Raw genomic sequence first — 17,583 nt, 5'->3', positions numbered from 1 at the left:
TTTGTGGCTGTGACACCTTGTCTCCATGCTTGAAAAATCTTTTTATTTTGAATATTCAACTTTTGTACGATGAATGCTTGATGTCACCTCATCCCTCTTTGGGTAATCCTGTTGTCACCTATTAGCTGTCAAGACTTATTATCCCATAGTCGACACGCACGACATCCACAGTATGATTTTGGAGTGAGTTATTGAAGATTTTTATCCAGAGCAAACAAACTAAAGATTGAAAATAGTTGCAATTACCACAAACAATCGTTTGCAATACCAAACAACTTTATCCGTAGTTACTACCTACCTTAGTACTCACTACCTTTCTGGATATAACTATTTCCTACATTAATCGATTTGAGGAAATGTAGTGTAGTGACACTGACTTCAGTTTGTCGTGTAACTGTTTACATATTGTTGTCCAATAATCAGTGAATTTAGTAATGGTACATATTTTGACTTGTTACCTGTGCTTGTTACGAACATTCCCAAGCTATGACGCCATATGAAGTACAATTGAAAGTCTGTTGTTAGATATAATTTTAAACCGGACCTCGGTCCGGTGCCGAATCTGCTAAGTTATAATCGTGTCTCAGTGGTTTTAAAATAGTAGATGGTATTATTGCACGTAATAGTAGATGGTATTATTGCACGTAATTTTTTTGTTGAAATATACTAGTGGTAAGTTACAAGTGGTCTTATTTGTCAAATTAGTAAGACTATACTCATGTTTTTGGCAAATAAATGTTTTCTTTCTTTCTTTCTTTCTTTCTTTCTTTCTTTCTTTCTTTCTATAATGTATGAAAATTGTCAGTAGTTCGAATAGTAATACTGCTCCGAAAAAATGTAGGATCCTTATATTTTTCCGGAGCAATATTAAAGTATACCGCCTTTTTTGATCTGCGATAGAAAAACCATGGAATCATCTGTGATGCTTGCATAGTATGGATGTTAGAAGGCATTTTTATTGCTCATTCTCGCAAAATTTACTAAAAATATTTCAATGACATTCGAATTGGATTACTTAGGTATGTGTGAAAACTGAAATATATTATTTTAAAAGTCTACAACGCATAGTGTTTCTTAATAGGTGGCTGGTCCTCATGGACTGTAGGTACTTGCAACCCACAAGTTCCTATGCGTACTATCGTCTAAAAATATTAAACTAATTCGGAATAGTAGCATAGCGTATTGTGCCAAAATGTGTGTTGTTGTATTGTATCAAAATGCCATTCTATCCAAATAAGCAACTATCAATAAATTTATTAATGCAACCATTATCTTGATCGTAACAAATTAATGGACTATTTGTTTATCGGTATTATAAATAATTGCGTGCTAAATTTAGTGATAAAAGCATTTAATTGTATTTAATTCTCGTTTATTCTCCAAGGCATCATTTGTAGAGGAAATAGCATCTCGTAAAAAGTAACAACATGGCGGAACATGCACGATTACCGGGGAGGTTTCCGCTCAGTTTCCCACTTTCATTTCGCTATAAAAATGCACAAAAAATTCATAAATGTATCAGAGATGATCAGTAAATTGTAAGCGCATGCAATATAATCATATGGTCGGTTTAATGATAGATAGTGCATAGATTTTCACTTGCAAATTGTAGTTTATGTTTTAATTAGATATTTTCGTTTATACGGTTTAACGTGATAATAGATACTCCTTTAGTTCAGTGAGTATTAATAGGCTATTTCATTACCAAGCGGACTTTGAGCTCCGACGATCTACGACTGAAGAAGGCCTTACTTCGCCTTCATACGTCTTACCGCTATGATATCGCTGGTATAATATATTAGACAAATTATGTCCAATATAAATTATATGATATTCAGAATTATTTGATTTGTTGAAATCTCCCTCTCGTCTGAGGTTTTACTGTTGACTTTCTCAGCCATAGAGCTTCGAAGTTCAGGATCCGCTTTCGTACTTCTACGAGTATTTCTCGGCCGAGTCGAAACTTGTATTGCATATTCTCCCTGAAGACATCAAGACTTCTTTGAAAAATTTGGTTACGCAAAGTACTTTTGCATGTTTATAACTAGTTAATTCAATGTAATAATCACTATATGTTAATTGAAAGTCTTTGGAGAAAAGTCTGCGGTAGACTAAATTTTTTTACGCCAATAAATGACTTGTATCATCCTAAATAGAATAAATTATTTTGCATTTTGAATGTATCAATCAAAGTGGATCTATATACACATCAAAGTGAATGGGGTCACAAAAAATCGTCTTACCATAATATGCTGGCTTGACAGCATTGTGCTGGGTATAGTCTTCCGTCCGCAATCCAGAGAATTGCTCATTGTTCTAGCTGACACGCCCTAGCTGTGTACACACTCTTACATGTGCCAATATCTGTATTTCTAAGAATTAACTAATAACATTTACAGGAATGTTACTTTCTATGTAATTGTACGTTCGATTGGATTGATCGTACACGCGTAAATATTAGGTGTGGATTTTTAAGAATATTTTCGAGCATTTATCGGGTTAATTTTATAAATTGTTCAAAGCAATATTAAATAAAAGTTTATTATTTAATTTATATATTATTCACATTATTCTAAGAAATAGAGAAAAGGAAAGGGATGGAGAGGCCACCAAACCAAAGAAAGTCGTTGTGTGTGATCCATTCCATTTTATGACCACGACCCTTTCGGATTCGACTCTAAGGGTAGCAAATAGAATTGTGTTAAAAACAATATGAATACAAGTAAAAACAAAACAAGGTAAGAGTGAATAGCCATTTTTTTTTTTGGACTTGCGTGTAGACCGAGCCTTGCCTAGAGCTCATCTTTGTTTCCCATTTGGCGACTTCAAACGCACCCAAATTATCATTTTAAAATATATAAAATATGATTACTATGACGCTAAAGCATCTTACAAATGGGAAACAGCTATAGGAAATTGCACCAATCGGCCGTATATTCCTCTAAGTTGTTTACATCACTAATAACACCATGTATATGTGCCAGCAGTATATCAACCTAGGAACGGTTATCGGTAGCGTGTAATTAAATCAAGGTTGCACCGGTGTTGCGCAACCGTTACAGTGACGGTAACGGGAACACCGAACGGTTTACGGTACTCTGATAATTTTACCAGTTCGTGTAAAAATCTCATTTGCAACAACACACAATTTTATTCCGGAATTTAGATATAAATAAATAAATATCTTGACAATAAAAATTAAAGGCGCCGCCTCATCGAGGCAAAGTATCCGGAACACAGGCGATGTTTTCTCACTGAACTGCGAGTTGAAAGTTCTCAAAACTCGTTTTAATTTTGTTCTAAGAACAATAGATAATTACGATTTTTTTGAAAATTTTTTCTAAGTATAAATCAAATATTTTTCGATTCTGGTTAAGGACTTTGAGAAGTCAAGGCTGGAATAATAAATTTGATCTATAGATGAGATATTAATAACTGAATTAGATAAATATTTTTAGTCCATTTCCTAGGCTAGAATCATAGTGAATCGTATAATTTCAAAGGAATTTTAACTCCAAATAGGAGTGCACAGCTAGATTTCACGTTGCATGTTCTATAGCGTAGCTACAGGCTACATCCATGATGAATGAAAATAATAGCAAAAACCGAGAGTACATGATTTCACTTGGCGCTGTATGAGAAATGGCCGCGTGCCCTCGATCTCTAAGCTTATGCTATCTACATATTGTAGGATAATAATGGTTATACTATAGCATTGTTGTGTGGACAATAGCCGATGATTGTTATTTATTGTTGCTCGACTTACTCATGAAGAAGTTAAGGAGATCACTTTTTCTAAATCTGAATGAAGTTGGCTAATATGGTTTAAAATATACAATCAATCATCAATCAATATCCTTACGCATATTCCATCCTCTGCCGCGTCTGTCTGTTTATTCGCGATAAACTCAAAAACTACTGCACGGATTTTCATGCGGTTTTCACCAATAGATAGTATGATTCCTGAGGAATTAATTTACAATCTTCCGTAAAACGCACAGTCGAAGCTACTCCCGAAAGAACATTCCTTGAGGAGAGTAGGGAGGGCAACACGAACGAGGAGAGGATTGCCCATAATTCCCACGGGAACGGGAAACGTCTGAATTGTTTTTGCACATACTCGTAGCATGGTAGATAGCGAAATTACTATTGCTAAATTACTATCTAAAATTATTTTGACCCGTCGATCGCAGAGTATCGAGATACAATACGCATTTGCACTGCAATGTCATCTACATCTCATCAACCATGGTTCGTGAGGTAGACGTTACATTTTTTATTTTATCTGATATACATGTATGTTTTGCACAATGTATTAATGATACATTGTGCAAAACATACATGTATATGTGTAATAATTCATTTTGTACTTATGTATACTATGAACTAATTATGCACGTACGTTCGTTTTTTACAATCAGTCACTAAGATTTATTGGAATATAATTGGTATAGTAATACATAAATATGAAATAATAATAATCTTGATTATTACACATACATATAAACGACTCCATTTATTTTTTTATAGCATTTTAACTTAATTACTATATCATATTTAATTAAAACATTTAGACCTTTAAAATCTAGAACGTATTATGCCGATGTATGTGATTAAACTGGAAACGTAATCGTAAAATTAATTATCTTTATTGGTTTATTCGGGCGGGATACGCGTTTATTTAATTCCAAGATGACACGGCATTTTTTCTTTTTGTTTATCTAAGTATGTGCATTGCCCACCAACACATTGCCACTATATTACGTATTTTATTTATTCTTTACTAGTTGTCCACTTCGTCAACTATATCCACACTAAAAACTATGCTCCGTTTTTATATGAAAGAATGACAAACAAATAAATTTGCTTTCACATAATATTTCAATTAGAATCAGTAGTTAATGATAATTTCTAATCGAATATTTTAATTATGTGAAATATCTTTTCATTTACTATCTCTGTTTTTGTCTGAGCGCATTCCTGATTTTTCCTTCCTTTCGAAATAAAGTATCTGGATCCAAGGTCCGCTTTCACTCTGTCGTCGGCATGCCTAGTTATCAGACCATTGGCACACATATGTGTGTCAAGAAGTGCTGGCTCGATGTCGTCAAGGATGATATCATCCTTGACGACTTCGAGCCAGCACTTCTTGGGTTTGCCCCTTCTGCCAGGGCCAGGCGGGACCGGTATAGCCAAACATTTGTTCCATACGTAATTTGCCGATGTACTATTTGTAGTATAATCGATTCGTGAGATTCCATTAGCTGATTATTTCAATGTCTTCGCGGCCCTTGACTATATCCAATCGAAATGGATTTAATTAAGAGTTCCAACTGTTTGGCACTATTGTAGTGGTCACGGTGAAAGTGACAGACTTTGCCCGATTGGCTAATTACACAATGGAACACAGGGCCGTGATGTAATTGTTAAATAACGAGTTATTTAGTTGTAAATATGTCTCAGTAGAGATCGCCCAATTCTGTTTTGGGTCTCTGTAGATTCGTCATAACGGTGAACTCGTCGATCGTCATCAAACAAGTGCATGGTGTTGAGTTAGCTTATTTCATTGCATCGATAAATAGAATGTCACAAATAGTAAAATTGTTCTTATTTGGCAAGTGAAAACCAGATTGTAATGTGAATTGCATGCAGGAATATTATACATTAATCTGATTTGTAACATTTGGAAATATATATAAATAAATGTCACAAATTTCGGGATAAAAACTGTTTGAATGTAAGCTAAAGCTACCTAGCTTGTTTTTATTTCTCGAATAATAAATATCTAATAACTAACTACCCTTTGAGGGATCAAAGTGGATCGGTCAATGCGGCTAGGACGCTAGGGGACAATGCGGCTAGTACACTAGGAGATAACGCAGCTAGGACACTAGGGGATCAAATAGAATGAGCGAATATTTAAATTTGAATTTGCATACCCGTAACCAGTGGAACATGTAGTATTATGTGTTCCTTTAACATCACATTGAAAATAATGTGTTTACATTATTGTTGTGTGTGTGTTTACAAAAAACATGGGTTTTCATGTTTTTGAACATAAATTGTCTATGTCTTTCGTAATTAATAATACCAGAATAGAATCTAAATTATTTTTCAATGGTAAGTACTGATGTTCATGAGAGAATGTATACGCGTAGGAAGAAAGGACAATCAATAGTCACCACACAATCACACATCGAATGATTAAATTTGAATGCCTGCGTGGGAAATATTGTTAGCATCTACTTATGTGGTTATTTAGCACCTAATAGGGATCCTGGTGACGAATCACAAAAAATAATCGATGGTTCCCATTGTATTTGCTTTAGGTATGTGATCAGTGTGACGAACACACCATTGTTTAATAGTATAAGCATAATTTTGCATATAATAATGTGTTTAAAGATGTTTATGGCGCAACGAAAAGGTATTAGAATTAATTTACAACCCACATTATATAAAGTGTCGTCATAATTACTATGACACTTTATACAACTCTAGGTGTTAAAGGTATTGTAATGATACTCCTTCATTACATTTGAAAAACCTCTTTATTGCATTTCGAATGAAGAATAGAAAAAAACAACAAGAGTTTATTTGATGTATGTTTTGAGACAGCCAGCCCCCAGAGCTTAATAAGATTACGTGTGTGTTAAAAAAAGTATTAAATGATATCTAATAATAATACATTTTAATTAATAAGCCATCCCAATCGTTACAGTATATAACTTTCCACGTATATACAAAAATAACAAATTCTAATTTGTGTCTAATATTAATAATATTCACCATGAAAATAATAATATTATCGACGCCCTTCTCCGTACTCCTACTATTAATATAACGCTAACTATAACTATACATACTTATGTTATGAGAGATTTAAACAATATTGCTTGAGTAGATAAAGCCTAAAGAAGTAACAAACAAACTCACCTTTTAGATTACCAACCTACGACAGGATATTAGGAAAACTATGATATAACTATCTGCGACAAAATATTAGTATAAAGCCGTGAAAAATTAAATAAAAAAAGCATTTTTTGCCTTAACAATAACGGTAACTTTAAACTTATTTGTTACTTTCAGTAAGAGGCTAATATGAGTCTGAGTGTAACGGTACTGTCACTAGATGGGCCGTGGCCATTACTGACACGCTGCAAAAAATCTAGGCAGCCTCTGAAACACATAGCGGTTCTCTCAAAAACCGAACTTGGCATTTTGTCTAATTGATCATAATTTGCTATACGTACTGACAATTAGTAAGTATACTTTTTTATCAGAGGACAAAAACGACACTAAAGAGTGCCTGCGGTTTAATGAATCATTTAAGAAAAGTGTCAAACTACGTACTTATATCGTTGTACAGGCAAACACAACCACAAAATATATTACACTGTCTCAAGGTTAATTGTTCTTAAACTTTGTAAAATATAAATTGAGTCATATGACAGCAGGATGAAATACATTCGAAATGAGAGCGCCAGAAAAAGATGTATTATTTTCATAATATACCTATCAGTCTGTCATTATAATCAAGTTATATTTTTTACAAAGTATAATCGTTGACTTTTCCGAGTATAACACTAAAATGTTTGTATTCTGCTGTATATTCCAATAATATATATATATATATATATATATATATATATTTGAATTAAATTCCATTAATTGATTACTTTTTCTATATTCAAATTCAAATTCAAATTCAAATCATTTATTCAGAAATTAGACCTTCACAGGCACTTTTTCTCGTCAATCTTTAAATTTATAGTTATTTCTCACAAGCTAGAAACTACTGGCATTTCGGAACGACCACTGCTGAGAAGAAATGCCGAAAGAAACTCATTTGAACAGTGTTGGTCCCTATCATGCCAGATCGGCTTACCATTATTGTTTCTTACAAAAAAATTTTTTTTTTCTTTTCTTTCTAATAATATATAAAAGTACATAATGTACATAGTCAAAAGGTATATCAAAACAGGTTATGATCGTGATCCGAGTGCTGATTATAATATATATATATATATATATATATATATATATATATATATATATATATATATATATATATATATATATTATATATATATATATATATATATATATCGATGTGAAACACAATTAACTTACATGAAAATATATGAGAAACGAGATGACCAGTTCCCTCTGGCAGCACCCGTTCACGAGTTGACGCATGGGACAGCCATCGCGTAGCTCAACCATAATAGAGGGAACCTCACGACCCGGCCCACGACGCCACCACCAGATTGACCATTTGAGTGAGCATGACACACTCGATTCCCATGACTTCATAATTACAATTCTTATTCGTCGAAATAGAAGTATAATTCAGACACTTGAAGATCACAAATCACGTACATGTTTTACAAATAAAATTTAAATGCCATACGAATTATTATAACAAAATTCAAAATTGTGAATAAAATAATAAAAAACAGTAAAATAAAAATTAGGAGATCATGTGTGGAGTGGCAAAGTTGTCGGGAGGATCCAAGCGTTTTTATCAGTCAAATAGGCGTTAATTGTGTAATACGCTTTATCCATTAATTTTTTCTTAACATAAATTTTAAAATTTTTCATTGGCAGATTAATAGCCTCTGCAGGGAGTTTATTGAATAATTTTACACTTTGACCCACGAAAGACCGCCGAACCTTTTTAAGCCTGAATCTATTCATACTAAGTTTGTGCTTATTTCTAGTGTTTACACTATTTACTTCGTTTAATTTTTTATATAAATGTAAATTTGATTTGACAAAAATAAGCACATCAAAGATATACTGACATACAACAGTGAGGATGTTAATTGATTTGAAGAGTTCTTGAAGAGAATCTCGAGGTTTTAACCCATAAATAAAACGGATAGCTCTTTTCTGTAATACAAAAATTTTTCCTATGTCAGCTGCATTACCCCAAACTAATAGTCCGTAGGACATAATGCTATGAAAGTAGCTGAAATACACAAGTCTAGCTGTATCTATGTTCGTACACTGTCTGATCCTTCTCACTGCAAAAGCTGCCGTACTAAGTTTTTTGGCCGTGATTTCAATATGTTTATCCCACTTTAATTTGTTGTCCACAGTAATGCCCAGGAATTTAGTACTATGTACCCATTCTAGAGCTTTACCATTTACTGTTAAAGGTATAACATTGTGCGAGTTATTTAAGAGAGAAAATTTAATACATTTTGTCTTCTCTGTATTTAGAGCTAAGTTGTTGGTTGTAAACCAGTTAAGCACTACCGACATGCTATTACTTATAAAGTTATAGTTTTCACTTTTTCTATTGACTTTAAATAATAAGGATGTATCGTCTGCAAATAGAACTACTTCGCATAAATGTTGGGCAAGGCATGGGAGGTCGTTAATATAAATCAAAAATAAAAAGGGACCGATAATGGAGCCTTGAGGTACGCCTATGTGAACAGGTGCACTATCGGAAATTGTTTTGTTAATTTCTACTCTCTGTGTTCTATTATCTAGGTAAGACGAAAGAACACTAAGAGCCGCGCCAGTGACACCATAATGTTGAAGTTTATTTTTGAGTATATTATGATCTACACAGTCAAAAGCTTTCGATAAGTCACAGAAAATACCTACGACATCTTGCTTGGATTCCCAAGCTTCATTAATTATTTCGACTAAAGTGGCTGCTGCATCAGTAGTTGAACGACCTTTGGTGAAACCGTATTGACGATTATGTAAAATTTTATTTATATTAAAATACGACACAAGTTGACTGAAAATAATTTTTTCAAATATTTTACTTAGAGTGGGTAATATAGAAATAGGTCTATAGTTTGTGGGATCATGTTTAACGCCTTGTTTAAATAGAGGAATTACTTTACTTATTTTCATTAAGTCTGGGAACACGCCTATTGAATATTATGGTTAGGTGAGGAGCAATCAGGTCAATAATGCTGCTCAATACTGAGACGGAAATCCCCCACAGGTCCTCAGTGTTTTTAACATTTAGGGCTTTAAAAGCACATATAATTTCATCTGGTGTAATATGTCTGAATGTAAAAGTGGACTTAGGGTCCGGAGCATTTCTTTTTAATAGATCATCTGCCGCATAGGAGCAAGAGAAAAGGGATCCTGTGATATTCTTAGAAATGTTGGAAAAGAAATTATTAAATTCGTTGGAAACTTCGTCATCTGCACTTATGGTTTTACCGTCAAGTTTTAATACAAAATTTACGTCACGCGTGTTAATTTTACCAGTCTCTTTATTTATGATAGACCAGGCCGTCTTTATCTTATCACTCGAATTTTTTATTTTATTAGTTAAATACAAAGATTTCGCGACAGAACATACTTTTTTAAAAGTTTTAGAATAGCGTTTAACATATGTTATGAATTCCGCATTAAAATTGTACTGTTTTTGGCCATAAAGTTCATAAAGTCTGTTTCTACTAATATAGATACCGTTTGAGGCCCAATCACAAAAGTTAAGTTTATCTTTCTTGATGAAAGTTTTGATAGGAAAAGATTTTTTGAATTCTTTTTCTACTATATTGAACACCTCATTGTATTGGTCATTCGGGTTTTTTGTGAGGTCTACATCTGGCAATTTGTTATAAACGGATTCGCGAAAACGCATTTTACGTTGCTTAGTTAGAGGCCTACAAGTTACAGGAGCGGTGCTTAGGTCAGACTCTCCGTCACGTATAAGTGATACCTGTTGACCCAGGTGGTCAGACCCCAGACAGGCGAACAGTTTTTGATTATAAACAGCGCAATCGCAGAAAACGTTATCTATACATCTGGCTGAGGTCGAGGTTATTCTAGTGGGTTCAAAGAATGTATGCTTTAAGTTAAATGAGTCTAGTAGATTTTTAAATCCATTGGTTTCCGAACATGAAACTAAAATGTCTATATTAAAATCACCGCATAAAATTATATGCTTATTGTTAGATGTAACTCGCCTGAGTGCTTCCTCCAAAACGTCTAAAAGAGTTTCGCAACAAGCTGATGGAGGTCTATAAGCAGAAATAATAATATATTTATCCAACTCCACACAAGAAAGTTCTATAGTACATTCAACTGATAGACTTACTATGTCTTTCCTTTCTTTATACTTATAACTCTTATTTAATACTATTAATGATCCTCCGTGTTCGGCATTTTGTCTTACAAATGCACTTGCTAATATATACTTATCGGGAAAATTTAATTTAATTTCATTTCTAAAAAAGTGTTCAGTTACACAGAAAATATCAATACTATTATTTTCTAAATATAAACAAACTTCATTGAATTTGCTGGTGAAGCCCTGGATATTTTGATGTATAAGATTTAAATAGGAGGGCTTCACCGCTGTCTTATTATCTAGTGTAAAACTAAATTATTAGTACTTGTACTAATATTTGGTAATTTCGTTATATCGGCTATAACGGGTCTATAAATATTGAATGCTAAGAGTTTAGCAATGGTCAGCTTAAATCTATAAGATAGGTACACGGCCTAAAGGTAAATCAATAATATTGGCTAGGGCAAATATTAATGTTCTAAAGTCACCGTTTAAAAATGTCCTGGTCACACCATCGGCACCCACGAAATCATATAAATAACAGAACCGCCATCACCGCAAAGATCCAGTAATTTCGTGAAATTGCGGACAGAAGCAGAGATATTACAAAACTGCGGAACAGTTAGCGATGTGTCGGGAATTAGTTTCACGATTCAGGCCATTAGAGCATTCATTGTAACAGATTTTCCTTGGATTTTAGTTTCGCTTCATTCGGCTTTTAAAACAAATTTCATGGGTAAAGTGATTTATTTTACAATATTGTTTTTTTTTTTAATAACGTGTCACTTATCTTCACTTGTTACTATTCGAGGTATAAGGCCGCGAAGCCGCGGGACAGCGTAAAAATAAACTTAAAAATTTTGAATATTCGGTTGTTATTTTACACCCTGCCTGATGTCACCTCTTTGGGAATTCTATTATTGTTTATTAGCCGCCAAGGCTAGTGTCCCATAGTGGCCTTGTACGATATTCACAGGACGATGTCGAGTGGTTATATTCAATAGCGGAACCACATTCCACAAATAAGGCATACTTATCTTTAAAAAATTACTGAATAATTTTTTTATGAGACAGATTACCTGTTATGGAAAACATAGTACCTAATTTGAAAAACACAGACATTATGTTATTTATTACAGAAAGTATATAATTCCTCCAACCGCCATCAATAATACTTTACAAAATTCCTCCAGTTTATTGATAAAAGGTTAATTGTACCACCAACGTATTTCCAACACAAATTGAGACAAAAACTGTGTTACCATTACTTCATGCCTTATAGGGTTGCCATTTAACCTTTAAGAAGAATAGCTTCACCTGCAGAATGCATCTTGCAATAATAGATGCTGCCGACCTTTGGTTGATACACGCTAAATGTCAAGCGAAACGTCTTCGTTGCTTCGTTGAATCAATGAAATAAATTCCTTTAATTCTCCAGTCCATTTTTTATCACCAACGCAGTAAGTACGATTTCTAATATGCTCCCATAGGATCCAGGTAGGATTAACAAATTAGGATTGTCAAATAATAAATGATCTTCTTAAAGAGATGTTTAGATATTTATAAAGTACTCTTTTTCTCATTTTCGTTAGTTTCCAGGTGTATTGGAGGCAATGATGCTGCGAAGCCCGGGGTCAGCGTTTAAGCCTTTATTTTGAAGAACTCTTAAATTTTGAAAGAATTTTACTCCTTGGCACCCACTGTAATATCTTTAAAATATTTCGCAATTATTTTTATAGAAACTGTATTCAGAGTCCCGAACATCATTCGTTGCGTGCGCACACGCATATAAAAGAAATGCCGGCCGCAACAATCTTGAGACATAGCATGGCAACAATGTCGAAATAAGGGCAGTGGACAGTCCTTTGTTTATACGAAAATCTCACGTGTCGTTCTCAAACCTTGAATAGATTTAATTGTTGGACAAATCTGTGCTAATATAAACTGCTCCATTTCGTCATTCACCTTGATACTCTCGCAGAGACGATTGTTATGACAATACAACAATCTTCTGACTTTATTTATGTATATTCTCCTTACGTGTGGCGAGCAATAAAGTGCCCATTTAATAACGTTCCCACAACGGTTGATAAAAACTGCAATATTGATTAGATCTTTTTCGCTTCTGTATACTTTTTGACATTGTTTGTTTTTGCTAGTTATTATGTTACATGTAACATTTCATACTCTCAAAGGCTAGGTTCTCAGAGCTCTAATTAGATATAAGTTTTCTATTAGAATTCATATCTAAGTATCTAACTACTTAATAACCTATTGGTAAGAATATTATGTAATATGTTTTATGGAATTTAATCATTATTATTATATATTATATTTAATCATTGGCTACAATATGTATTGAAAAAAATCTTATTATAATTAAATTTGGTATCAAATGGTATAAATAATAATTCTCAAAGTACAAACTTCTCGGAACGACCATTGCTGAGATGAAATGCCGAATGCTTTAAAGTTTGAAGGAGAACATATAAGAGAAACACTCTTTACATACCAATTCTAAAACCCGCTTCATAATAAAGTGGCCGATAAATAATTTCTAGTATGTTATTGGAATTTTAATATAGACGGAATCCGAATATTAAACACACGTTACGTTGCATACGAACATTCTTCGAAATCAAATGCCATTTAGATCGTATAACAACGTGGTAAGGTCTAAATTCTTCATTCATTTCCCATTACCGTATAAATAACGATGCTGTTAGAATAATAAAATATCTTTGTCTTATTGTATGACATTCAGTTATCTCCTGGTCATTGACTTAGGATTTCCAATAAAATTAAAGAGTGTATGAATTTTTAAACTTTTAGAAAATAGAGCGTAAGTAGACATAAAAAACATTATATACTTACTAGCACATGGCTAAGTCATAGCAAAAGTGTATTTGTAAACAAAATATCCGCACACGCGTATTTTTTTTTTATTCCTTTTTAGGGACTTTTTTATTTAAATACAATAATTTACTTTATTTACTGAAAAGAATATATTTTTTAATGCATAACCTATATGTCTTTAATTCTAACAATTGTATGAATTGTTTCAGATTCCCAACAATGTCATAAAGCTCTCACAATGGCGCTACGACTCAAGAAAGACATCAAAAAGGCGTCGTACTACGTGTGGTTCCTGGGTGCGCAGGAGTCGCGGGGCCTGCGCGGTGAGGAGTTCGCGCTCCCTGCCATCAGGGTACTAGAGGAAAGGGCTCGGGACTTGGAACCTTTTAAAGTTACACTACAGGTGAGAAAAGTTACACTATAAAGACTATCTATGTAATTCGCTAAAAAGTTATATTCTACTTTTGTTCCTATCGCATTTCACAATATTGTACATTGAAACATATGACCTAAAAGAATGAAAATAAACATGAAGAAAAGAGTACATACATTTATATATATTTTTTAGTTATTCTGCTATTCTGGTCAGACGATTAATTACAAAATCAAAAACAAAAGTCCTTTCGTACTAGGGTTGGTGTAACTATTACACATTTATTTTACATTAATAGAATTGCTTTATCTGAAAATTTGTAAAAATTATTCAAAAATAAATATCATAACAAGTACATAAGTATTGGAAAATTAAATGTTAGTGCCTGTGATGGGAATAGAGAAAGTAAATTTTACGACGGTCTAAGTGATTTATTGGGAGCTTCGATCGCTTACATAACTCTATGCAACACTGAACCGACTTCCGACAACGGTGTTAATTCCATTTATTATCATATACGGGTTAGGAAATTATATACATTGTAGTACATAGTAGAACATAGTATATAAAACCGATATATACAATTTTATAGATAAAGCAATCAACTCTTTAATGACAAATTCTCCTAGCCGAACCTTGTGGAAACCATTGGAAAGTAAAAAAACTGAACCAAACACGGTATAGTGACATTATTAATTAAAGACTCTGATTGACACGCGAATCCATTAAAATTAGTAGAACATTTTGTGTCCTTTCCTTTGTAATTTTAGAATTTTTTAACATTGCTTAATTTCTAACATTTGCCTATTTTCTCATAATATACACAGTGAAGAAGAGAAAATATAGCAGTCTCTGGTCTCCAAAGCTTAGTTGCTGAGAAATGGATGGGATATTATACAAATTATAGAAAGAGACAGAGACCTAATTTTCAACGTTTACGTACTTTGTGTTTTGATCATTTAAAAATGTACGTTATGTGGATCTATTACATATTGTATTGCGTCCTGCCGCCAGGTATCCCACAAGGGCCTGAAGATAATCCAGAACGTGACGGCTAAAGGCAAGCAGCAGACGATCAAGCACTTCATTCCGCACGGTAGTATCACCAGCGCAGTCGTCCAGGCTGATGTGGTGGCGTGTGTACTGCTGCTGTACAACCCCGTCACCGGCTGCCCCGTCCATGTCCACGCTTACAGGTTCGTGAATAGAGTTACGTAGTGCGGAGGGCTACAGTATAGATGATCATATTAACACGCAATAAGAAGTGACTAATCACATGAACGATTATGGGTTTGAAAGTAGTACTCAGTCTGTGTGTTAATAGGATCATCTGACTTTGACGTTGACATTGATCATCTGTGTTGACAAAATCAAGAACTGACAACTACTTTCAAATCATAAAGGGTTTGAAAGTAGCTGTCAAACTATAACTTCAGACTCTGGCGAAAGAAGAAGCTGCGCCGTGGGGCATCGATCCCGTGGGAATTTTGGGATAAAAAGTACCCTATGTGTTATTCCAGGTTATATTCTACCCGTGTACTACGATTTTATAACAAGATATATAAGCAAATTCTACTGGACCGACCACTAGAATTTGCTTGAAAGAGTAACAAACAATACATACACACATCCTCACAAACTTTCGCAATTGTAATAGGATGTTTCAGCTGAAAGGCTAAATGTCGTAAATGTCAAATAAACTGCGTGATATTCCACTTGACATTCGCGTACGGAATGTGCCTCTCAACAACGGTACACCCGAAGACTGGGTCAAGGTGGAGATATGTCTGATAAATAACATTTATTATCCTGCCAATAAAGAGCTTCTCTATAAACTAGGGTTCATTGTTAACACGGATATTTATACTGGCTGGATAGTAAACTTACTATACAATTGTTGATACATGCAACTGCATGTATCACAGTTTATGACTTATTCAAATTGAGGTGATTTTTGGTGTGGAGATGTTGGAGAGCTGGAAAGTGTCATAAGCTATTTTTTGCCGATCGCGGAGCCGCGGGCAACAGCTACTATTCTATATTTATACCTCAAGAAATAGTCCCGAATAAAGTTGATGAACAAAAACATTTGAAAGACATATTGTACAGCATACTGAGGCTTGTACACACAAAATTTATATTGAAAAATTCCATTCCGTGTTTGTGATTAGACCAAATTGACTATATAAATCTGCTATTAAATGAACCAGTTCTCGCTTAAGGTGCACATTAGCGCCACCATCACATTTTTATCAACTTCTTTCATTTCTTTGCGAAAAATTAAATAAATATTTTTACTTTAATAAATATTTTTAATATGCCATACTAGAAAGAATTTAGGCAGAAAGTAGTTTTCCATAATACAATATGGTCACAGTTGCCTAAACGGAATTTTGTGGCCGTAGTTTTCGATTTAGTCAACTAGGACTACCTACATTGTGTAATAGATAATATTTTTTTCTAATAAAAGTTTTTTATGTGCCATAATCTGTTAAAATATTTTTAGTTACAAAAAGCCTTTAAATTAATTACCAAATATTTACGAAGCGAAGTTACCTATCACTAATTTATTATATCTATTAACTTAATATGTGCTGGTTTATTAAATGGGTTTATTATTGCCTATATCTATTGCTTCTGTAGTTATCAAATCTTTATCGTTATAACAGTAGATCTCGAAATAACAATTTTAAATAATGTCCACGATAAATAGATATAGAAATGCATTTGTTAAATTGCTCAGTTTGGCTTGACTACTACGTTATTGAAGACCGCAGTGCAAACGTAGGAGTGTCACCGATGTTGCTATAACAGAGAAAAATATGTTTGAGTTTAAATATTACCTGTGACCTTTGTGATCGAAATGTCAAGTTAATCTTAATTCTGACTTCAGCATCGTGTTGTACGAGTAATTTACAAAGCTAAAACCACTTCTTTTTATTTATGGCCAGTTATATTTGCAATAATTCCAATAGGTAAGTGAATTTTGCTTAATCATTTCTTTTTTGGGTTTATTTCCTATCTTATTATGCATTTTATTAATTGCATACGTTCTTGGGTTTTAAACATCGCTAACTAATTTAATATGTTTTTGCATAATTTTGAAACCAATATAGTCTATTTGTAATCTGAAATTCAAAGTTTTAAATACGAGAAGTATTTTAAATATCTGTTTTTAAAAAGTATGATTTTACACGTTTTTAAAGGATGATTTTAAGAAATATTTTAAATACGATATATGTTTTTAAAAAGTATGATTTATACGATGTTTTTATATACACAACAATCTTAATATAATATT

At 33.3% G+C, this 17,583-nt stretch overlaps 1 protein-coding gene across 4 annotated transcripts in view; it reads left to right on the top strand.

Annotated features, from left to right (window-relative positions):
* The window catches only part of LOC128679128 (uncharacterized protein), a 71,187-nt gene that overhangs the window by 35,781 nt on the left and 17,823 nt on the right, over positions 1-17,583 (top strand). For 3 of the 4 annotated variants that reach the window (XM_053761156.2, XM_053761157.2, XM_053761155.2), the window contains 2 exons: positions 14,119-14,312; positions 15,297-15,478. In XM_053761156.2, coding sequence (XP_053617131.1) covers positions 14,148-14,312; positions 15,297-15,478 — 347 coding nt within the window. In that variant the 5' untranslated portion in view covers positions 14,119-14,147. Of the gene's footprint in view, positions 1-14,118; positions 14,313-15,296; positions 15,479-17,057; positions 17,258-17,583 lie in introns of those variants that run through there. The other variant, XM_053761158.2, reaches the window with a different exon arrangement.

This window comes from Plodia interpunctella, chromosome 21, assembly GCF_027563975.2.
Source record: "Plodia interpunctella isolate USDA-ARS_2022_Savannah chromosome 21, ilPloInte3.2, whole genome shotgun sequence".
NCBI lineage: Eukaryota > Metazoa > Arthropoda > Insecta > Lepidoptera > Pyralidae > Plodia > Plodia interpunctella.
The sequence above is the reverse complement of the archived record's forward strand: the minus strand, read 5'-3'. Positions and strand labels throughout refer to the sequence as shown.